The sequence below is a fragment of the Hyperolius riggenbachi genome, chromosome 5 (genome assembly GCF_040937935.1).
Source record: "Hyperolius riggenbachi isolate aHypRig1 chromosome 5, aHypRig1.pri, whole genome shotgun sequence".
NCBI classification, from domain to species: Eukaryota; Metazoa; Chordata; class Amphibia; order Anura; family Hyperoliidae; genus Hyperolius; species Hyperolius riggenbachi.
Window position 1 is genome coordinate 37,770,042 of NC_090650.1, and position 25,257 is coordinate 37,795,298.

General features: G+C 45.5%; 2 protein-coding genes across 5 annotated transcripts in view; one reads left to right on the forward strand and one right to left on the reverse strand.

Moving 5' to 3' along the window:
• The window catches only part of LOC137518126 (uncharacterized), a 716,045-nt gene that overhangs the window by 674,427 nt on the left and 16,361 nt on the right, over positions 1–25,257 (reverse strand). The gene's annotated exons all lie outside the window — the stretch shown is intronic.
• MINDY3 (MINDY lysine 48 deubiquitinase 3) overlaps positions 4,070–25,257 on the forward strand; it is a 183,208-nt gene continuing 162,020 nt past the window's right edge. The window contains exons 1-6 of one of the 4 annotated variants that reach the window (XM_068235493.1): positions 4,083–4,153; positions 10,571–10,735; positions 11,275–11,487; positions 19,692–19,771; positions 21,843–21,903; positions 24,970–25,137. In XM_068235493.1, the coding sequence (XP_068091594.1) occupies positions 10,699–10,735; positions 11,275–11,487; positions 19,692–19,771; positions 21,843–21,903; positions 24,970–25,137 (559 nt within the window). In that variant the 5' untranslated portion in view covers positions 4,083–4,153; positions 10,571–10,698. Of the gene's footprint in view, positions 4,154–10,565; positions 10,736–11,274; positions 11,488–19,691; positions 19,772–21,842; positions 21,904–24,969; positions 25,138–25,257 lie in introns of all 4 variants that reach the window. The other 3 variants (XM_068235492.1, XM_068235494.1, XM_068235495.1) reach the window with 3 other exon arrangements.

Here is a 25,257-nt window from a genome sequence, read left to right on the forward strand (position 1 = left end):
GTTAGGAAGTATCTCCCAGTATTGGAGGGTGATGAGGACCTACGTTGTGTTTTGCAACAGGGGGTACGCTTTGCAAGTAGGCGTGCTCCCACTTTGGCACAAACATTGTCTCCTAGTCTGTATGAGTCCCGAACCAGGTCTTCTACCTGGCTAAATGTGTTGGGCTCATACGGATGTGGAGTGAGAACATGTCACTATTGCAGGGTCCACACTCGAACTCGAGTTGCTACATCAACATCGAACGGACGCAGTTTCCCCATTAGGCAATTCGTTAATTGCGGGACGTCGAACGTGGTGTATCTCATTACCTGTGGGACTTGTGCCCTGCAGTATGTGGGATGCACCACGAGACCGTTACGTGCTAGGATAGGGGAACATTACTGCGGTCCCGCTTGGCTTAGCTCCAACGTTTCCAATGTGGCGAAGCATTTTCGCCAGGTCCATCAAGGTGACATGTCCTCTTTTTCCTTCCATGGCTTGGAGAGAATTTTTCCTGCACGGAGAGGGGGGGACACAACTAAACGGCTCAAGAGCCGGGAGGCTTTGTGGATTTTCAGAATGGGCACGAGACTCCCAAAGGGTATGAACTCCCGCTGGGATCTGGCGCTTCTAACCTAGTGCATATTCCCTCTACATATGCTGCTCCTTGATGGTTTTAATTGTACAAATCACATTTTCTATATAGTTTTATAGGTTTTATTATGTATATTTTTTCTACATTTATATACTGGTGTGGGATTTGATTGGAATTTTGTACGTTATGCCTCTAGGCCTCCCGTTTTAATTCAACACCTAGCTTTGAACAATTAGTATGTTGTTTTATTTTACTTTTCTCTTTAGGTGTTGTACTTTATATTGTACATATCCCTCCCTGTGTGTGGGGCTAGGGGTGTTTCCCTGGACATTGTCTAGGGAGCCACCCACTCCACCGAAGGAGGGTATATAGGAGGCTTTTTGTGTTATTTGCACTCTAGCTATGAATAAGGACCAGTAGGTCCGCAACATGTCAGCTGGTGATATGTGTTGACCTTTGGATACGTCCACAAATAAAATATAGGATCTTAGGAGCATTGTGCGGACCATTTTCGTCTTCAAGTATTTTCTAGGATCAGCTATCCTGGTCTGGCACTGCTCTTTCTGGGGTGAGCGGTCTTCACCACTCTCTTTGTACAGAACATGGAGCAGCAGGGTGTGTACAGAGCATGGAGCAGCGGCGTGTGTACAGAGCACGGAGCAGCGGCGTGTGTACAGAGCACGGAGCAGTGGCGTGTGTACAGAGCACGGAGCAGCGGCGTGTGTACAGAGCACGGAGCATCGGCGTGTGTACAGAGCATGGATCAGCGGCGTGTGTACAGAACATGGAGCAGCGGCGTGTACAGAGCATGGATCAGCGGCATGTGTACAGAGCATGGAGCAGCGGCATGTGTACAGAACATGGAGCAGCGGTGTGCAGCGTGTGTACAGAGCATGGAGCAGCGGCATGTGTACAAAGCATGGAGCAGCAGCCTGTGTACAGAGCATGGAGCAGCAGCGTGTGTACAGAGCATGAAGCAGCAGCATGTGTACAGAACATGGAGCAGCGGCATGTGTACAGAGCATGAAGCAGCAGCATGTGTACAGAACATGGAGCAGCGGCATGTGTACAGAACATGGAGCAGCGGCATGGCTACAGAACATGGAGCAGCGGCGTGGCTACAGAGCATGGAGCAGCGGCGTGGCTACAGAGCATGGAGCAGCAGCATAAATACAGAGCATGGAGCAGCATGTGTACAGAGCATGGAGCAGCAGCATAAATACAGAGCATGGAGCAGCAGCATGTGTACAGAGCATGGAGCAGCAGCAGCGTGTGTACAGAGCATGGAGCAGCAGCAGCGTGTGTACAGAGCACGGAGCAGCGGCGTGTGTACAGAGCACGGAGCAGTGGCGTGTGTACAGAGCACGGAGCAGCGGCGTGTGTACAGAGCACGGAGCATCGGCGTGTGTACAGAGCATGGATCAGCGGCGTGTGTACAGAACATGGAGCAGCGGCGTGTACAGAGCATGGATCAGCGGCATGTGTACAGAGCATGGAGCAGCGGCATGTGTACAGAACATGGAGCAGCGGTGTGCAGCGTGTGTACAGAGCATGGAGCAGCGGCATGTGTACAAAGCATGGAGCAGCAGCCTGTGTACAGAGCATGGAGCAGCAGCGTGTGTACAGAGCATGAAGCAGCAGCATGTGTACAGAACATGGAGCAGCGGCATGTGTACAGAGCATGAAGCAGCAGCATGTGTACAGAACATGGAGCAGCGGCATGTGTACAGAACATGGAGCAGCGGCATGGCTACAGAACATGGAGCAGCGGCGTGGCTACAGAGCATGGAGCAGCGGCGTAGCTACAGAGCATGGAGCAGCAGCATAAATACAGAGCATGGAGCAGCATGTGTACAGAGCATGGAGCAGCAGCATAAATACAGAGCATGGAGCAGCAGCATGTGTACAGAGCATGGAGCAGCAGCAGCGTGTGTACAGAGCATGGAGCAGCAGCAGCGTGTGTACAGAGCATGGAGCAGCAGCAGCGTGTATACAGAGCATGGAGCAGCAGCGTGTGTACAGAGCATGGAGCAGCAGCGTGTGTGCAGAGCATGGAGCAGCAGCGTGTGTACAGAGCATGGAGCAGCAGCGTGTGTACAGAGCATGGAGCAGCAGCGCGTGTACAGAGCATGGAGCAGCAGCGCGTGTACAGAGCATGGAGCAGCAGCGCGTGTACAGAGCATGGAGCAGCAGCGCGTGTACAGAGCATGGAGCAGCAGCGCGTGTACAGAGCATGGAGCAGCAGCGTGTGTGCAGAGCATGGAGCAGCAGCGTGTGTGCAGAACATGGAGCAGCAGCGTGTGTGCAGAGCATGGAGCAGCAGCGTGTGTGCAGAGCATGGAGCAGCAGCGTGTGTGCAGAGCATGGAGCAGCAGCGTGTGTGCAGAGCATGGGGCAGCAGCGTGTGTGCAGAGCATGGGGCAGCAGCGTGTGTGCAGAGCACGGAGCAGCAGCGTGTGTATAGAGCACGGAGCAGCAGCGTGTGTATAGAGCATGGAGCAGCAGCATGTGTACAGAGCATGAAGCAGCAGCAGCATGTGTACAGAGCATGGAGCAGCAGCAGCGTGTGTACAGAGCATGGAGCAGCAGCAGCGTGTGTACAAAGCATGGAGCAGCAGCAGCGTGTGTACAAAGCATGGAGCAGCAGCGTGTGTGCAGAGCATGGAGCAGCAGCGTGTGTGCAGAGCATGGAGCACCAGCGTGTGTGCAGAGCATGGAGCACCAGCGTGTGTGCAGAGCATGGAGCAGCAGCGTGTGTGCAGAGCATGGGGCAGCAGCGTGTGTGCAGAGCACGGAGCAGCATGTGTACAGAGCACGGAGCAGCAGTGTGTGTACAGAGCATGGAGCAGCTCTGGAGAACTTAACAGAGTCAGGTATGAGCACAGCCCTGTGCCCTGCTGTATGAATGCTTCACTTTCCCCATTACCAATGTTGGCTGTCCTCATTATCTGTATCCAAACTGCTCCTCCTGATCGATCCCATTGTCAGTTGGACGGGAAATTGCATTGTGTGTACCCCACATGATGTCCTACCATATTATTATACTGTATTGTGTGAGGCTGATGGAGACCTGTCAAGAATCCCCTCCTTGAAAATCCCTGGTTTGCCTATGCCTTCCATGCCAGATTTTAACATGTACAGCATACAACAATGTTACTATTGTATTATTCTGACAGCAGTGTGTTCATATTGCTGAAAGAAGAGGTGATGATCAGCACATGAGGCTTTTATTAACACACTGGGGAGGCTGGGAGAGAAGTGAATGGAGGATGCTGAGCACAGAGCGTAAATATATCTATATAGGCTGGAGCAGGTGGGAGAAGGTAGACGGGGCGATAGCGGAGTACAAATGGGGGCTGCTTATAATGGGGCTAAACAGGCTGCAGTTTCTATTCCCTATGTGGCCCCGCCCTCAGCGCGCAGCCGTCATCTCATGTCACAGCAATACTACCGCAGCGCGGCTACCATGGCGACAGCCCCGCCCGCTCTGCTCTCCGACACTTCCGCTTCCGGATCTCCTTCCACCTGAGACAGTGTAGCAGTTGGGGGATGAATAATCGTTTGGAAACAAGGATCGGGGTGTGTATGGAGCTGATTGTTATATCATTTACGGCAATTATTTCCTGCCCTGTCTGTATACATATATTGTCTGCACCGCATCCTTTATACCTACATTAGCCCTGTATGTATACATTACCAATTATCTCTTATACATATAATTCCTGCACCCCATAATTTCTCTGATATCACATCTACATACACATCATATTCTTTCCCCTACATCAGCCTTGTATGTATACATTGCCAATTACCTCCTGTACATATAATCCCTGCATCCCATCATTTCTCTGGCATCACATCTACATACACATCATATCCTTTCCCCTACATCAGCCCTGTATGTATACATTGCCAATTACCTCCTGTACATATAATCCCTGTACCCCATAATGTCCTCTGCATCAGCATTGTATGTATACATTGCCAATTACCTCCTGTACATATAATCCCTGCACCCCATAATGTCCTCTGCATCAGCCCTGTATGTATACATTACCAATTACCTCCTGTACATATAATCCCTGTACCCCATAATGTCCTCTGCATCAGCCCTGTATGTATACATTACCAATTACCTCCTGTACATATAATCCATGCACCCCATAATGTCCTCTGCATCAGCCCTGTATGTATACATTACCAATTATCTCTTATACATATAATTCCTGCACCCCATCATTTCTCTGACATCACATCTACATACACATCATATCATATCTTCTGTATACACCCCACTGTACATATACATCATATCCTTTCCCCTACATCAGCCCTGTATGTATACATTACCAATTATCTCTGATACATATAATTCCTGCACCCCATCATTTCTCTGACATCACATCTACATACACATCATATCCTTTCACCTACATCAGCCCTGTATGTTTACATTGCCAATTACCTCCTGTACATATAATCCCCATAATGTCCTCTGCATCAGCCCTGTATGTATACATTACCAATTACCTCCTGTACATATAATCCCTGCACCCCATAATGTCCTCTGCATCAGCCCTGTATGTATACATTATCAATTACCTCCTGTGAATATAATCCCTGTACCCCATAATGTCCTCTGCATCAGCCCTGTATGTATACATTACCAATTACCTCCTGTACATATAATCCCTGTACCCCATAATGTCCTCTGCATCAGCCCTGTATGTATACATTACCAATTACCTCCTGTACATATAATCCCTGTACCCCATAATGTCCTCTGCATCAGCCCTGTATGTATACATTATCAATTACCTCCTGTACATATAATCCATGCACCCCATAATGTCCTCTGCATCAGCCCTGTATGTATACATTACCAATTATCTCTTATACATATAATTCCTGCACCCCATCATTTCTCTGACATCACATCTACATACACATCATATCATATCTTCTGTATACACCCCACTGTACATATACATCATATCCTTTCCCCTACATCAGCCCTGTATGTATACATTACCAATTATCTCTGATACATATAATTCCTGCACCCCATCATTTCTCTGACATCACATCTACATACACATCATATCCTTTCACCTACATCAGCCCTGTATGTTTACATTGCCAATTACCTCCTGTACATATAATCCCCATAATGTCCTCTGCATCAGCCCTGTATGTATACATTACCAATTACCTCCTGTACATATAATCCCTGCACCCCATAATGTCCTCTGCATCAGCCCTGTATGTATACATTATCAATTACCTCCTGTGAATATAATCCCTGTACCCCATAATGTCCTCTGCATCAGCCCTGTATGTATACATTACCAATTACCTCCTGTACATATAATCCCTGTACCCCATAATGTCCTCTGCATCAGCCCTGTATGTATACATTACCAATTACCTCCTGTACATATAATCCCTGTACCCCATAATGTCCTCTGCATCAGCCCTGTATGTATACATTATCAATTACCTCCTGTGAATATAATCCCTGTACCCCATAATGTCCTCTGCATCAGCCCTGTATGTATACATTACCAATTACCTCCTGTGCATATAATCCCTGTACCCCATAATGTCCTCTGCATCAGCCCTGTATGTATACATTACCAATTACCTCCTGTACATATAATGCCTGCAACCCATAATGTCCTCTGCATCAGCCCTGTATGTATACATTACCAATTACCTCTTGTACATATAATCCCTGCACCCCATAATGTCCTCTGCATCAGCCCTGTATGTATACATTACCAATTACCTCCTGTGCATATAATCCCTGTACCCCATAATGTCCTCTGCATCAGACCTGTATGTATACATTACCAATTACCTCCTGTACATATAATCTCTACACCCCATAATGTCCTCTGCATCAGCCCTGTATGCATACATTACCAATTACCTCCCGTGCATATAATCCCTGCACCCAATAATGTCCTCTGCATCAGCCCTATATGTATACATTACCAATTACCTCCTGTGCATATAATCCCTGTACCCCATAATGTCCTCTGCATCAGCCCTGTATGTATACATTACCAATTACCTCCTGTACATATAATCCCTGCATCCCATAATGTCCTCTGCATCAGCCCTGTATGTATACATTACCAATTACCTCCTGTACATATAATCCCTGCACCCCATAATGTCCTCTACATCAGCCCTGTATGTATACATTGCCAATTACCTCCTGTACATATAATTCCTGCACCCCATAATGTCCTCTGCATCAGCCCTGTATGTATACATTACCAATTACCTCCTGTGCATTTAATCCCTGCACCCCATAATGTCCTCTGCATCAGCCCTGTATGTATACATTACCAATTACCTCCTGTACATATAATGCCTGCAACCTATAATGCCCCTACATTACATCTACATACACATCCTATCATACATTCTGTCTACACCCCACTGTACATATGCATCATATTCTTTCCTCTACATCAGCTCTGTATATATACATTGCCAATTACCTCCTGTGCATATAATCCCTGCACCCCATAATGTCCTCTGCATCAGGCCTGTATGTATACATTACCAATTACCTCCTATACATATAATCCCTGCACCCCATAATGTCCTCTGCATCAGCCCTGTATGTATACATTACCAATTACCTCCTATACATATAATCCCTGCACCCCATAATGTCCTCTGCATCAGCCCTGTATGTATACATTGCCAATTACCTCCTGTACATATAATGCCTGCAACCTATAATGCCCCTACATTACATCTACATACACATCCTATCATACATTCTGTCTACACCCCACTGTACATATGCATCCTATTCTTTCCTCTACATCAGCCCTGTATATATATACATTGCCAATTACCTCCTGTGCATATAATCCCTGTACCCCATAATGTCCTCTGCATCAGGCCTGTATGTATACATTACCAATTACCTCCTATACATATAATCCCTGTGCACCATAATGTCCTCTGCATCAGGCCTGTATGTATACAGTACATTACCAATTACCTCCTGTGCATATAATCCCTGCACCCCATAATGTCCTCTGCATCAGGCCTGTATGTATACATTACCAATTACCTCCTATACATATAATCCCTGCACCCCATAATGTCCTCTGCATCAGCCCTGTATGTATACATTGCCAATTACCTCCTATACATATAATCCCTGCACCCCATAATGTCCTCTGCATCAGCCCTGTATGTATACATTACCAATTACCTCCTGTACATATAATCCCTGCACCCCATAATGTCCTCTGCATCAGCCCTGTATGTATACATTACCAATTTCCTCTTGTGCATATAATCCCTGCACCCCATAATGTCCTCTGCATCAGCCCTGTATGTATACATTACCAATTACCTCCTGTACATATAATCCCTGTACCCCATAATGTCCTCTGCTTCAGCCCTGTATGTATACATTACCAATTACCTCCTGTACGTATAATCCCTGCACCCCATAATGTCCTCTGCATCAGCCCTGTATGTATACATTGCCAATTACCTCCTGTACATATAATCCCTGTACCCCATAATGTCCTCTGCATCAGCCCTGTATGTATACATTACCAATTTCCTCTTGTGCATATAATCCCTGTACCCCATAATGTCCTCTGCATCAGCATTGTATGTATACATTGCCAATTACCTCCTGTACATATAATCCCTGTACCCCATAATGTCCTCTGCATCAGCCCTGTATGTATACATTACCAATTACCTCCTGTGCATATAATCCCTGTACCCCATAATGTCCTCTGCATCAGCCCTGTATGTATACATTACCAATTACCTCCTGTGCATATAATCCCTGTACCCCATAATGTCCTCTGCATCAGCCCTGTATGTATACATTACCAATTACCTCCTGTACATATAATCCCTGCACCCCATAATGTCCTCTGCATCAGCCCTGTATGTATACATTACCAATTACCTCCTGTACGTATAATCCCTGTACCCCATAATGTCCTCTGCATCAGCCCTGTGTGTATACATTACCAATTACCTCCTGTACGTATAATCCCTGTACCCCATAATGTCCTCTGCATCAGCCCTGTATGTATACATTACCAATTACCTCCTGTACATATAATCCCTGTACCCCATAATGTCCTCTGCATCAGCATTGTATGTATACATTGCCAATTACCTCCTGTACATATAATCCCTGTACCCCATAATGTCCTCTGCATCAGCTCTGTATGTATACATTACCAATTACCTCCTGTACATATAATCCCTGTACCCCATAATGTCCTCTGCATCAGCCCTGTATGTATACATTACCAATTACCTCCTGTGCATATAATCCCTGCACCCCATAATGTCCTCTGCATCAGCTCTGTATGTATACATTACCAATTACCTCCTGTACGTATAATCCCTGCACCCCATAATGTCCTCTGCATCAGCCCTGTATGTATACATTGCCAATTACCTCTTGTGCATATAATCCCTGTACCCCATAATGTCCTCTGCATCAGCATTGTATGTATACATTGCCAATTACCTCCTGTACATATAATCCCTGTACCCCATAATGTCCTCTGCATCAGCCCTGTATGTATACATTACCAATTACCTACTGTACATATAATCCCTGTACCCCATAATGTCCTCTGCTTCAGCCCTGTATGTATACATTACCAGTTACCTCCTGTACATATAATGCCTGCAACCTATAATGCCCCTACATTACATCTACATACACATCCTATCATACATTCTGTCTACACCCCACTGTACATATGCATCATATTCTTTCCTCTACATCAGCTCTGTATATATACATTGCCAATTACCTCCTGTGCATATAATCCCTGTACCCCATAATGTCCTCTGCATCAGGCCTGTATGTATACATTACCAATTACCTCCTATACATATAATCCCTGTACCTCATAATGTCCTCTGCATCAGCCCTGTATGTATACATTACCAATTACCTCCTGTGCATATAATCCCTGTACCACAATGTCCTCTGCATCAGCCCTGTATGTACATTCTATCATACCTTCTGTCTACATCTCCCTGGATATATACATCCCATCCTTTCCCATACATCAGCCCTGTGTACACATAACCCTTCACCTCCTATACATATAATCCCTGCACCCTATAATTATTTATAAATCCATAATAATAATCTGCATGCTTGTTTAGGGTTTGTGGAGAAAAGTATTAGAGGCAGAGAATCACCAGGACAGCCAGGCAATGTGCATTGTTTAAAAGTAAATAAATATGGCAGCTTCCATATCCCTCTCATTTCAATTGACCTGAAGTACGAAGAATATGGAGGCTGCCATATTTGTCTTTTTAAACCATACCAGTTGCCAGGCCCTCCTGATCTCTGTGGCTGCAGTAGTGTCTGAATAACACCAGAAACAAGCATGCAGCTAATCTTGTCAGATCTGACAGTAATGTCAGAAACACCTGATCTGCATATGTTTGTTCAGGGTCTATTGCTCTAGGTATAGGATCAGCAGGATAGCCACCCACTTTTAATACCTTCACACAAGCTCTCAAGACTCACCCTTTCATGCTCACATACCCCCCTACACCAGCACATGTTCTGTTAGACACCCTCTCAACAGATGCACCTATTGTCTCCACCCCCACCCTTTAGATTGTAAGCCTCTGGCAGGGCCCTTTCCCTTAGTGTTTCCAGCTTGATTATGCAATCTTACTGACAATCACCCCTCTTGTGGACTAGAACAGTCTCTATTTTGACCTATGACACTGTATTATCAAATCATTTGCATGACCTTGTTTTGTTGTGAGTTTCCTGTATGTCCTGCCTTGTATGTTAACCCTTTTATCTATTGTGCAGCGCTGCGTAATATGTTGGCGCTATATAAATACAATAAATAATAATAATAATAATAGCCAGGTAACTGGTATTGCTTAAAAGTAAAGAAATATGGCAGCCTCCATATCCCTCTCACTTCAGTTTTCCTTTAAGTTCAGCAGCATATACTGATCTTTTCTGCATCTCATGGAGAAGGGGCTGTGCTGATGTCACTCTGAGCCGGATCATCCACAAGGAAAACCTAGGCAGTTTCCTAGGGCCTGGAGAAAGTCTACGGGCCTAGTGAATGCTAGCCCCCAACAAATCTTACCAAAAAAAGCCAGGTGACCACCAGCATTGGGTAACAACTGCTATCTTGCCCAGGGCCCCATTTCTTCTTAAAGGATACACGAAGTGACATGTGACATGATGAGATAGACATGGGTATGTACAGTGCCTAGCACACAAATAACTTTGTTGTGTTCCTTTTTTTCTTTCTCTGCCTGAAAGCGTTAAATATCAGGTATGTAAGTGGCTGACTCAGTCCTGACTCAGACAGGAAGTGACTACATTGTGACCCTCCCTGATAGGAAGTTCTCCTTTTTCAATCTTTCTTGCTCTCAGAAACCATTTTCTGCTAGGAAAGTGTTTTATAGTTGGAATTTCTATCAGTTAGGGACACACTGTAGTCACTTAGATACCTGATATTTTACTCTTTCAGGCAGAGAAAGAAAAAAAGGAACACAGCATAGTTATTAGTGTGTTAGGCACTGTTCATACCCATGTCTATCTCATCATGTCACATGTCACCTCGGGTATCCTTTAATCCTTCTCTGATGTCACTGCATTCAGATGCACCTAACGTTTCCCCTTTCACTTTCAGGACTCATTGCTGCCTTTCCTTTCTTGTTTGGGATAGACCAGAAGGGATTTCATGTTGAGCGGAGAGACGGGTCTGCAGCAGCTTTACTCACAGAGGGAAGAGGAGCTGAAGGCTTGACCATGTCAGAGTCTAATAAAGAACTTGTGGATCTGGTATGGGGCGAGAAGAACGGCAAAGGCCTGGTGGATTCCATATTCAGCCGCTGGAAGCAGGGTAAGCATTGGCTCTGTGGCTCTGTGGATCATGGTTGGGCCAGGTGATATGCAAACACTGGGTGCTAAAGTGTATCTCCAGTTACAAAGACAACTCTTAGATCTGTAAGAGAATACACAGGATAAATGACATGCTACTGATCATAAACGTGTATTGACCCTTATATCAAAGTTATACACAACACACTAGATCCAGCCATGCCATAAATCCCATTATTGAACCACCCCTACACCTGTGAATCACAAGCAAAGCCAACACTGTGAATCCTATCTCAGATGTTACCCATGCCTATCATTTAACTGCGTCAGTTCATGCAAGTTATCATATCACGCTGACAGCCTGCTCCATGCTGTCACTGCAAATAATGCCCACTGATATGTCTGCAGCGCTTAATAATTGTTTTTTTATGGAAAAGCTTCAGCATGCCACAAATATCAGTACCGAGAATATGATGGTATTGTTGTATGTACTATATAACAATCATAAGCTGGCCAGCCTGTTGACTCGCGTGTCCTGCTTTAAAACAGTCCCGTCACACCCTTGCTCACCGCCATCTTTACTCCGCTGTGCACCGCGGTACTGACAGCGTCCTCACCTGATTAACTTTTCACATCCGTGCCATCGGATGCCGTTGCTGCGGAGCTTATGTCCGCATTGCGTGGGCGTCCCCACTTGTCTCCAGTTCTCAGGCTTGCTCTAGGAGGGTAGGGAGGCTACCACTGGTTTGAGTTTCTCATCTACGTATTGTGACAATTTTTCCAACGGACCTCCCTTAAAGCGGATCCGAGATGAAAAACTAACTATAACAAGTAACTTGTCTATATATCTTATCTAAAGTTTAGATAGTTTACACAGCAAATCTAGCTGCAAACAGCTTCAACAATGTATGATTATTTATTCCTGTAATACAATGAAGGCAGCCATGTTCCTTTTGTCACATTGCACAGAGGCAAAGCTGATAGCATCTCCAGCTCTCTGCCTGTAACAAATTCACTCTGTTCTCCTCCTCCCCTCTGCCTCTGAAATCTCTGGCTAGTAACCTCCTCCTGCCCAGACTGATCTCCCATAAGCCCTTGCTACAGTGCCAAGACTCTCTGAAAAGCTGTGGGCAAGGCTTCTTTAGTTTATAGGGAAGTAGAGTATTGAAACAAAACAAAAAAGTATTTGGCTCGAGGAATGCCCTATAAACTATATGAAAGGAACACAATTATGCAATGAGTAAAAGTTCATCTCGGATCCACTTTAAGACCAAGTGAAATGTGTTGACCTATGCAACACGGCCATAAGCTCTGCAGTATCCGCATCAGATGGCAAGGATGTGAAAAGTTTATCAACATACTAGTCCAGGTTTGATGGATCACCTCTGTACTTTGTTGTCTTCTGTCCTTGTTTAATTAAAAAAAAAAAGTAATGGATGGTTCCAAGCTAGTTCACTGTGTTCACATTCTTGCAGCATATGAGCTGCAGCACTTTGTGTGAGATGTTGCTTGTGTTGGATTCTAATTTAATTGCAACTGTGCTGTTGTCTACTGCAGAGCTTAATTACCTTTGTGAACAGTCTCTGTCTCTCGGTATAGACATATAGTTTTTTTTAAAGATTGGGCCTGATTCACAAAGCTTTTATGTTAAATTATCTCTCCTTATTTATTAACTCACAACGTATGTCTCCTTAAAGGGAACCTGAAGTAAGTAAAATTATTTAAAATAAACACGACGTAGCTGCAAATGAATATTACATACTAACCTCACCGTCCGTTCCTCTCAGAGGCTCACCATTTTCTTCTTACAGTGATCCCTTCCAGTTCTGACAAGATTTTGACAGAACTGAAATATACCAGTTGCTGTCAGTTATATATCAGCAGCTGTCAGTTACAACTGAATGTGCAAGGTAATGTCCATGTTTCCCTATGGCTCAAGTGGGCGATATTACAGTTTAACAGTGTGCTGACCAGGAAGCTGTTATGGGGTAAGGGTTATTTTTAAAATGGAAGACGGGGAATTCCATTGATCACAGTGGACAAATGGGACGCAGGAGAGGAAAAAGGGATTGAGGAGTAGACTACACAGTAGGTAAGTATGACCTACGGTACGTATGGATATTTTGACTTTTTATTTTAAGTACAGGTTCTCTTTAAATGGGCTTAACTCATGATTTACCACTCCTTATCTAACTTAACTGATGTTTCCCAGAACGTCATTTCGGACAGCACCCCTGGATGAGACTTGTCTCCCTCCCCACTGTGGACAGGAAACTGTTAAAAGAAGAATTTGCATAAGCAATAGGCAGCCACATATAAGATACTACACCTGCCACAGTACCTCAGTTTAGTTTCCTGTCCCGGACGGGATGCATGGGAGAGGTCTCCAGGAGTGCCATCCATGTCAGGCGGCAGGGGCAGCGTTTTCCAGGGCTCCAAGCAGCACTGTTCAGTGAACAGTCGGAGCCCTGCAGCGTGGAGGAGGCTTCTCCATCAGAGGCAGCAACTTTATGCGCGCATGTGCGTGCATTGGAGAGAGTTCACTTCCGGTTGAACCGGAGGTAGTCACGCGCTGGCGTCCCGCGTGATCTGAAGTCTGAGCCGGGCGGCAGGGGCCGCGGCGGTGATAAGGAATCGGCATACAGCTGATTCCTTAAGGTAAGAAGCTGATTAAGCATATGCTTAGCCGGCAGGGGCCGCATGCATAATTAGATCAGCTGCATCAAATCAGCAGCACAGGTATAAGTTTGTAGAGTCCATGATGCACTCTGGTTTGTGGATGAGGATCATGGAGGACGCCTCTGGGTCAGCTCCTGCACAATCTGCTGAATCTGCCCAGGATCCCTCTCTGGCAAGTAGATGTGATTATGTTTCTTCTGCTTGGCTGGATGTATGTTATGTATAGAGGGATTTGTCTAATGGCTGGCTATCGTTTATTATGTTTTATACCCCAAAAGACATAAGACTGAGAAGGTTGAAAAGTCTGAAAAATCTTCTACTCAGTCCAGTCAGCATGGATTGGCAACTCTGAATGGAAATTGTGCCAGTATTGTACAGAGAAGGTCCACAGCAATAGGAAATTAAAGATTCTGCTATTGCTTCTACCGCCTCAGCTGCTTCAGATGGGCCTGGGACTAGTACTGCTATGGCTTATCTACCTGTTATAGCTAATCCATCATCTCCTATGTTGTCTGCACCTCTAACTATGCGTCCTGCTTCCAAGAGACATAGGCCTCTATTTATTGAGAATTCCTGCATGCGGTAATGCTCAAAACAGCTGACTTTACCCACCATTTAGTAAAGTGTGCATTCATAAAACCTGTGTCCGCATGAAAATCTATAATTCCTGAGCAGGTGCGGGAAATTACCGCCTTGTGCGGAGATTATCACAACACAGGTCACTGAAGGTTAATTCATAAAAATTAAAGCAGGCAAATGTGAGCAGAGAAACCCTGGCTGTTTAGAGAAGGCGATAAGCCAGCCATAACAGGCAAGCTAATGGAGAGACAGACCTCCCAGGCAGCTGCAGTGAGAGCAGAACAAACTGCATCCCAGAATACCCAGGCTGTGTTTTTAACCCCTTGGGTACCTGTTTTCAGATAAATTTCACATCAGAAAGCCTGCATGTGTAACATTCTTGAAGTTCTTCTAAGCTGCAGCAATTAAATAGATTGTTTAGAAGAACTAGACAGATTCAGGGCAAGGAGAGGCAATTTAAACAAAAATGCACATGTAAAGGAATGCTGGGGCTGCCTCCTTTATAGTAACTCTCTCTGCACAGAGAAGATGTATCAAACTAGGAGGAAGATTTGAGTAAAACTGACTAAAGGCCTTTTTTTTTCATTACCCTGCGAGTTACGATTTGATTCTGATCACGAGGTACGTTAAACTAATGGAAACTGCAGCAGCAATTTCCATTAGTGCAATCTGATTGCGATGCGATTTGGACAAAGCACAATCGTCATCCTCCTGCATTGTATGCAATTGAGCTGTACTATAAGTATAGTAGCGCAATCGCATAGTGGAAATTGAAGTGCGATTGGGATCGCAAATGCGGTTGCGATCGCATTTCATAGTGGAAAAGAGCCCTAAACGAAATGTTTTTTTCCTGAATTAATGAAAGACTTACTAATAGGTATTAAGTCTGAGCAGAAATCTTTGACACCTTTGGATCAAATGTATGAGAGTTTGGCGGATCCTCATTCTCGGCTTATTCCAGTCCATTCTACTTTTAAGATTAGGATTAAGGAGTGGGATAATCTAGGAAAAGGGTTTTTTGGCCCAGATCATTATCTAAATGTTATCTTTCTCCTGAAGATCAGGGTTTTGGGGAACCTGGCCTAAATTAGATCCATATTTTTCAAGGGTATCAAACAAAACTGACCTACTTTTTTGAGGATTTCTGGGAAATTTTGAATGATTTCCCTAAAGTTTGGAATGCTTCCAATTATCTAGTGGACGCTTCAGATGATACGGTTAAACTTATGGCCAGAACTACGGCATTAGTTAATTCAGCCAGAAGAGGTGTATGGGTAAAAACTTGGAATGATGACAATTCTTCAAAATCAAGTTATGTGGTGTACCTTGTGAAGGGGGTCTGCTGTTTGAGTCAGTTAGATAACCCTCTAGACAGAACGGCAGACACACATACAAAAAAAAAAAAAAAAAAAAAAAAGTATTCCTGTTAAAGGAATTCTATCGATTCACATATTTTCAATTGACACAGGAATTGTTTGGGAAGTGTTGCTAAGTACTGGTGTATACATTTTAGTAGCAACCTCTTTGTTTACTGTTATCAAAATGCTTTCAAACTTTACTGACAAAACTGACTCTGAGCCATGAGGAGAGGGGAAATTCCCCTCACACTTGATCAGTTAACTCTGTGTAACTGTGTGTGACAGAGAGAACAGCTGCAGCTTCTGTGTCCTGTTTCGGACTGAAGTGTCTGTAGAGAGCAGAGGAAATGTAACTAATTGTTACAGCTTTTCATACTGTTTTTTGCTTTCAGAGTTTGTTTGATATTTGCTTTCTGTAGTCCGATATGCAACTCTGGCTGTGCATTGAAGTAGACACCCCTTCTGCAATTGATTTGTCCCAATATAGCTAATCCTACCCTCAGTAAATTACAGCTTTTGCCTCTGATATTTAACATGAAAGGTAGGTACATGTTTACACAGCAACTTAGACATTATTTGTACATTGTCATTTTAGAACACTTGGGTATTGATAGTATTCCTTTAAGAAAGGACCTTTTCAAAGTAAACGGTCCTTTCGTCCCTCCTTCTAAGAATAAGTCAGATCCCTAGTCCTCTAAGGGCAGGAGATGGGCTCTCTACAAGTCACAGAAGCCTAAGGGCCTGTTCAGACTGCACACGTTTCCAGCTGCGTTTTGGAAACTCGTGCAGAAGGCCAACACGCACGACATCAGACAGTGCATAGAGTGCACTGTCTGATGTGCGGTCCGGGAACGCATGCTGCATGCAGATTTAGCAAAAACGCGCGGCTGTCCCATTCACTTTTCAGTGATATGGGATCAGCCACGCAACGCATGCAAACGCGGATGGCGTGCGTTCGTACGCGTTGCGTTCCGCATGCGTGGCCGTCCGCGTTTGTAATGTGAACCGGCCCTAAGTCCAACTTCACTTTTACCAAGAAGTCAGATAAGCAATGACGCTAGTATTCCAGTGAGATGGAGAATTGCAAATTTCAAAACATGGCAACTACAGTGCACAAAATATTGGTTATTTAGGCTTCTTTCACAGTGGGACGTTACAGGCACAGGTTAGAGCAACCTGTAACGCAGCCCAGCTCACAGTAATGAAAAATCAATGGGCTGTTCACAGTGCCCACGTTGCGTTACATGGTAACGCTGCACGTTCTGGGAAAGTGCATCATGCTGTGCGTGATACACGGTTTTAGCCGCATTAGACTGTTTGCATATGCTCAATAATGTGTGTTTTTTGTTTTTTCTTGCAGGAGAGGAGGGGAGAGTCCGCTGTTGTGGCCAGCCACATGACTAATTAATATGCACTGCAGTGTTAACTTCCTGGAGCGGCCACTTATTGGCTGGCAGGACCAGGTGATGCGGAATTTTCCGATCACGTGCTCTCCACAATCTTTTGCCGCATGCGCCGTTTTCGTCCGATAGTATGCGTCAAAAAGTACGCATCACAGACCCATCAGGAGACGCATAACGTGGCTCTAAATAGCATCTAACTTCAAAGCTCACATGTGTTACGTTGGGGGCACGTTATGTGACCTTAGCGTCGCATCTAACGCAGCGTCTTAGTGGGAAAGAGCCCTTAAGGTGGTTTTTGGAGGGATACAGAATAGAGTTCAGCCAGCCTCCTTTTAAGAGCTTTTGCATTACTCCCCGCTTGCAGGACCAAATAAATTTTTCAGCCCTACAATCGAAAGTCCTTTCCCTGTTTAGAAAAAAAGGGTAATTCGAGAAGTACCGAAATGTCAGAGGACAGGGATTCTATTGCCCTGTGTTTTTTCTAGTAAAGGAGCTACAGGGAAATTATCAGTTCATACTAAATTTAAAGAGTCTAAACCAGAAGGTAAAATACAGAAAATTCAGGATGGATTTGATCTATTATTCATCTCTTACAGAAGGACGATTTCCTAGCCTTTCTAGACGGAAGAGATGCGTATCTTCAATTACCGATACATCTGTCTTCTCAATGCTTAAGGTTTGCCATCCAGATGGAGGAAGAGGTAAGAATGTATCAGTTTAATGCTTGGCCCTTCGGATTATCCTCAGCTCCAGGGTTGTTTATGAAGGTAATGTCTGGGGTTCTGGCTACACTTAGACAGAGAAAGGTCAACATTTTGGGTTACCTTGATTTTCTGTTTTGGTGGACATCTCCCAATTCGGTAAGAGATCAGATTGTTACGACAATAGTCTTACTACAAGATCTAGGTTGGATCATTAATTGGGAGAAATCTTCCTTAATTAAATCCTACACAGATTATAAATTTGTTTGGGCTATTTCATTAGCATATCAGACACAGGGGGAGCAATTAAATTCTATCATGGCTCATTCCACAAGAGGAATTTCGACTTCTTGGGCAGAGAGGGCAGGGGCCTCCTATAGATCAGATCTGCAGAGCTGCGACCTGGTCAAGTCACAATACGTTTGTAAAGCACTATCGCCTTAATGTATTGGCCTCTGCAGGTTTATCCTTCAGAAGGAAAGGTTTGCAAGCTGTGGTCCCACCCTAAGGTTTTAACTCTTGTATATCGTCTCATCCAGGGGTGCTGTCCGAAATGACGTTCTGGGAAAGACCACTTTACTTACGGTAAAGTCTTTTCCAGTAGTCATGAGGACAGCACCCCTGCAACCCGCCCTTATTTGGGTAGGAAAGAGAAATAAGTTTGTGTAAGCATCATTAAATGTCCGTGTCATCTTTTTATCAACTGAGGTACTGTGGCAGGTGTAGTATCTTATATGTGGCTGCCTATTGCTTATGCAAATTCTTCTTTTAACAGTTTCCTGTCCACAGTGGGGAGGGAGACAAGTCTCATCCAGGGGTGCTGTCCTCATGACTACTGGAAAAGACTTTACCGTAAGTAAAGTGGTCTTTTAGCTCTCCTTATTTGACACAACTCATGGTTTAGCTCTCCTTATCTAACTTAACTCATGGTTTAGCTCTCCTTATTTGACATACTGTATTGTTTGGACTATAAGACTCACTTTTTCTCCCCCAAAAGTGGGGAAAAAAGTCACTGCGTCTTATAGTGCAAATGCAGGTCGTGCCTGGATTGTGAACGCCTGCCAATAGGAACCTCCAACCCGCCGCAATGTTGGGGACTCCCTGTACAGTGCCCATGCAGAGGAGGACACAGGGGGGCAAACAGAGGACACTGGGGACACAAAGGGGCGTAGAGGAGGACACAGGGAGACACAAGAGGAACAAGGGGGCATAATCCACACAATGCCCCTTCACCATGGATGCACCAGGTTTAGTATATATTTGTTTCCCCTGGTTTTTGTCCTCTAAACCTAGGTGCGTCTTATGGTCAGGAGTGTCTTCTAGTCTGAAAAATATGGTAACTCATGGTTTAACTCTCCTTATCTATTTATCTCATAAATTATCTCTCCTTATTTTGTTTGCCATGCATTAGCACTCCTTACAGTTAAGGTGAAAAATAAGTAGCCTTTGTGAATCAACCCCACAATTTGTTTTTATGACAGCTTTTCCTTTTTGTTTCCTGTGCAGGGTTTGTCTTTAGTGACTCTGAACCTACAGCCCTGGAGCAGTTTGAAGGAGGCCCCTGTGCTGTGATTGCACCTGTACAAGTAGGTGTTTATGTTTATTTCAAAGAGAATATAAAAACCTGAAGTCAAAATTAGAAGGAAAAGTTAGACACTTAATTAGAGGGAAGTCCAGAGCCTGCCTCCCTGGTCCTCAACGCCGCTGATCCAGTGCCGTCAGATATGCTAGCGTGGCCGGACGCTCCCTCTGTGTACGAGTGCTGCCGCAGTGCGCCTGCTTATGTCCTAGCCGCACCTCCGCAGTAGCACAAAGCTGCTTGTGCACAGCTTTTCCTTTTGTGCCCGAGCGGCTTAGTGCTACTGCGCAGGCACGGACAGAACTCCTGTCACATAGCACCTGCGCTCATACAGTGATGGGAGCGTAGCCACAAATGGAGGATTCTGGGGCGCAGTGGTGCGGTCAAGGAAGACATGGAAAGCCTCCAGATCATCCATCTTTCCTTTTTTCTGTTCTCGTGCACCTTCTTCTGCATTGTCACTTTCATTGGCCTCAATTCGCTAAGATCATGCTGGAGATAATAAGGCAAGAGAAAACTTACCTCCACATAGTGAGAGAGTTATCTTACCTCTTCATTCCTTAAGTTACCTCCTCTGTAGTTAAGTTACCTCCTCTGTAGTTAAGTTACCTCCTCTGTAGTTAAGTTACCTCCTCTGTAGTTAAGTTACCTCCTCTGTAGTTAAGTTACCTCCTCTGTAGTTAAGTTACCTCCTCTGTAGTTAAGTTACCTCCTCTGTAGTTAAGTTACAGCCTGTCTTTAACTCTGGAGTTATTTTAAGGATTGAAGAGTTAACTTAAAGACAGAAGAGTTAACTTAAAGACAGAAGAGTTAACTTAAAGACAGAAGAGTTAACTTAAAGACAGAAGAGTTAACTTAAAGACAGAAGAGTTAACTTAAAGACAGAAGAGTTAACTTTAGGTTTTCCTGAGGTAAAATGTTTCCTGAATACTACATGCCTTATCACCATGGTAACAACTCTAGAAGAGTTATTAAAGACAGGAGATAAGCTTAGTGAATTGAGGCCATTGTCATCTTCACCTTATGTCACCTTCTGTCTTCCTCTGTCACTTTCTCCCTTCATGAGTCCCCTCACCACCACTCAAATTGCTGTTAGTGACAAGGGCTGGTCAGATCCACTGCCTAGGACAAACGCCACAGTACTGATTAGATGGGAGGATTCTCATTGGTCTATTACTCTGCCTTTCTTCCAGGGCTGTGGAGTCGGAGTCGGGGCAATTTTGGGCACTCGGAGTCGTGGTTTTCATAAACTGAGGAGTCAGATGATTTTTGTACAAAATCCACAGCCCTGTTAAATATTAGACTAAGGAGTCGGAGTCGAGGAGTCGGGGCCATTTTGGTTACCCGGAGTCGGAGTTGGAGTCAGTCGTGGTTTCATAAACTGAGGCGTTGGAATTCGAAGATTTTTGTACCGACTCCACAGCCCTGCTTTCTTCGGCCCAAAGGGGCGCCCAGTAAGTTGTTGTGTTTTTTTTTTTGTTTTTTTTTCCAGGGCTCCCATCGGTATTGCAGTGCTTGCCCCTGGTGGTGATAGTGGATCTGTACGCACTTGCCCAGGTGGCGTCTAAAGTGGCGGCAGAGGAACACGAGCGGCATGCTGTGACGGATGCACAGTGGTGCCAGTGTGAATGAGGCGACTGATGCTGCGACGGGTACAGCCTATCCACACATGATATGCTTGGAACGCAATGTTCTAACGTCCTAGCGTACAGGGCTGTGGAGTTGGGACAAAAATCTTCTGACTCCAACTCCGACTCCTCAGTTTATGAAACTCCGACTCCAGGTACCCAAATTGGCTACGACTCCGAATCCTCGACTCTGACTCCTTAGCCTAATACTTACCAGGGCTGTGGATTTTGTACAGAAATCATCCGACTCCTCAGTTTATGAAATCTCCGACTCCGGGTGCCCAAAATTGCCCCGACTCCTCGACTCCAACTTCACAGCCCTTCTAGCGTATCCATAGCGTATCTGTCCTTGTGTGAACCGACCCTAACCCATGTGACACGTTAAGTGGTATACTGTATTGTAGGAAATTCTGTAGTGCGTTGTCTTTTCTAACAATCAGTTTCTTGCAGGCTTTTTTATTAAAGAATCTACTGTTTGCTTCTGAGAAGCCCAACTGGAAAAGTTGCCAAGGTAAGTGGATTTATCCTTCAAGTCATTTTTAATACTAAAATCATAGCTACTTTTGGCATTTCATTTTTTTAATGAACATAGAAACATGGAATTTTCTTTTAGAGAAAAACTCCACCCGATTTTGAAAGGAACCCAAGGTGTGAGACCGATGGAAGCTGCCATATATATCTCCTTTTAGGCTTCTTGCACACAGAGACGTTACAGGCGCACGTTAGTGCAGCCTGTAATGCTCCCCCAATGCACAGCAATGTAACACAAGTGGGCTGTTCACACTGCCCACGTTGCGTTACATTGTAACGCAGCAAAGTGCTGCATGCCGTGCGTTCTATGCGGCTAAGCCGCGTTAGACTGTTAGCACATGCTCAGTCACGTTGGGGAGGAGGGGAGAGCGGCCGGGCACATGGCTAATTAATATTCACTGCACTCAGTGACGTGCAGTGTTTACTTCCTGGAGCGGCCGCTCTGTGCGGCGATTGGCCGGGCAGGACCACGTGATGCCGCATGCGTCCAAGAGCACGCATCACGGACGCCACAGTGAGCTGCACAACGCGGCTCACTCCGACGTGAGCACCCGACGTTGCGTTAGGGGCACGTTATGTGCCCTATAACGTCCCCTAAACGTCCTGGTGTGTAACTAACCTTAAAGGATGCCCGAGGCGAAAATAAACTAATAAAACAAACTATTGCATCTATCTTCCTTCTGCTAAAGATTACTTAAGATATTCCACAATTTTATTTTATGTTTAAATCTACTTTTTAAGTTTTAACTCTTTTATTGTTTTGCTCAATGACTCAGAGTTAAATTATATGAACTATATTGACCCTTTTTCATCTGTTACCTGCTCTCAGAAGCCATTTTCTGCTAGGAAAGTGTTTTATAGTTGGAATTTCTTATCAGTGAGGGTCACACTGTAGTCACTTCCTGTCTGAGTCAGGACTGAGTCAGCCACTTACCTGATATTTAAAGGGAAGGTTCAGGAACTGTTTAAAAAAAAAAAAAAAATACGCATCCACTTACCTGGGGCTTCCTCCAGCCCGTGGCAGGCAGGAGGTGCCCTCGGCGCCGCTCCGCAGGCTGCCGGTGGCCGACCTGGCCAGGCCGGCGGCCAGGTCGAGCTCCTTCCGCATTCCAAAATGCGCCTCACGGCGGCGCGCTGACATCATCGGACGTCCTCCGGGCTTTACTGCGCAGGCTCAGAACTACTGAGCCTGCGCAGTAAAGCCCGGAGGCTTTACTGCGCATTTTGGAACGCGGAAGGAGCCCGACCCGGCCACCGGAGACCACCGGCAGCCTGCGGAGCGGCGCCGAGGGCACCTTCTGCCTGCCACGGGCTGGAGGAAGCCCCAGGTAAGTGGATGCGGATTTTTATTTTTTTTAAACAGTCCCTGAACCTTCCCTTTAACACTTTTAGATAGAGAAAGGAAAAAAAAGGAACAAAGCATAGTTATTTGTGCATACAATAAATCAGCATTTTTTTTAGCAGTGCCGGCTTCCCTTTTGGCATGATCGATGTATCTCAAACCAGAGAACGCTAAAGCTGACTGTGGGTTGTTCAGAAGGCCAATCTAAGCACAGCTTGTTTTACACGTAGTGCCAACCCGCTACTTCCTATATACTGCATAGTTATTTGTGTGCTAGGCAGGCACTGTACATACCCATGTCTATCTCATATCACATGTCACCTCGGGTATCCTTTAAACAATACCTGTTGCCTGGCAGTCCTGCTGATCTTTCTGGTCAATAGGGTCTAAATCACCGACCTGAAAAAAGCATGCAGTTAACCTCCTTAGCGGTAACCCCGTGCTGGACACGGGGTAAGCCGCCGGAGGGTGCCGCTCAGGCCCTGCTGGGCCGATTTTCATAATTTTTTTTTGCTGGACGCAGCTAGCACTTTGCTAGCTGCGCCAGCACTCTGATCGCCGCCGGCCCCCGCCCGATCGCCGCTATTTGCTGCGGCGCGCGCCCCCCCCCCAGACCCCAGCGCTGCCTGGCCAATCAGTGCCAGGCAGCGCCGAGGGGTGGCCCGGGACTCCCAATGACGTCCCGACGTCAGTGACGTCGGTGACGTCATCCCGCCCCGTCGCCATGGCGACGGGGGAAGCCCTCCAGGAAATCCCGTTCTATGAACGGGATTTCCTGATCGGAGATCGCCGAAGGCGATCGAAGCGGGCGGGGGGATGCCGCTCAGCAGCGGCTATCATGTAGCGAGCCCTCGGCTCGCTACATGATTAAAAAAAAAAAAATTTAAAAAAAAACTGCTGCGCTCCCTCCTGGCGGTATTTTTCATACCGCCAAGGAGGTTAATCTTGTCAGATTTGTCATAGAGATATGATCTGCAGCAGCCAGGCAATGTGCATTATTTAAGGAAATAAACATATTAGCCGCCATATCCCGCTCAGTGCGCTCACCTTGGGTTCCCTTTAAGGCTTCTAAAGGAACACTGACTGGAAAAAAAAAAGTTAGATACTCGCCTATAAAGCGGGAAGTCTCTAGATCTCATAGAGCCTTACCAATCCTTTCTCTGTGCCCAGTGCCCACCGCTGTCCTCCATTGAACTTATTCAACCAGCTTGGTTGAATACATCCTCAGCCCTTCTTTGAAGCTACTTGCATCCCTGAGTACTTGCAGAGACAAACAGATCTGTACTGGGCATAAACAATACGGATCTGCGTGTCTTCAGAAGCACTCGGAGGGGAGTGGCGGTGGAACTAGGGGATGAAGAGAGGACCAGAAGGTTTTATTGATGCCAGAGCCTTCCGTCTACATCGGTGAGATCAGCCACGATGAGCCCCGGTAACTAGCTCAGTCGCGTCAGTCTGGGTCCACGCATGCGCAGAAGACCCAGACTGGATGCGACTGAGCCAGTTACTAGGTCTGATCGCGGCTGGACCGAGGGAGGACAGCACGGGATGCGTTTATGGGGCAGGAGGAAGCCAGGTAAGTATCTAATCTTGACTTTTCCAGGTCTCTGGTACACTTTAAGTCTGTTTTCTGTGTTTTCTTGTGGTGTTTTTGATTGTTGCCTCCTGTTGTTGATGTTTTTGTTGTCTTATGTCAATTTGTAGAAGATGAGAGGAAGGACCTCTTGTGCCAGACACTGTGTAACATTTTGGAAATGGCCAGCACCAATAAAGCCAGCTCCTACTGCTTGGCCACCTGGCTGAAAGGAAAGGGTACTCCAGAGCCCGACCGAGAGCTCCCTGCCGAGACGAGCCAGTCCGAGGAGACGCCGCGTAAGAGCTCATATCCTGGATCTTCACCTTCATTGCTTCTTTAGTAATGACCTTTTCCATTAGAGAAAACCCAAGGTGGATTGTGACTTTAAAATAGATACTTACCTAGGAAGTGGGAAG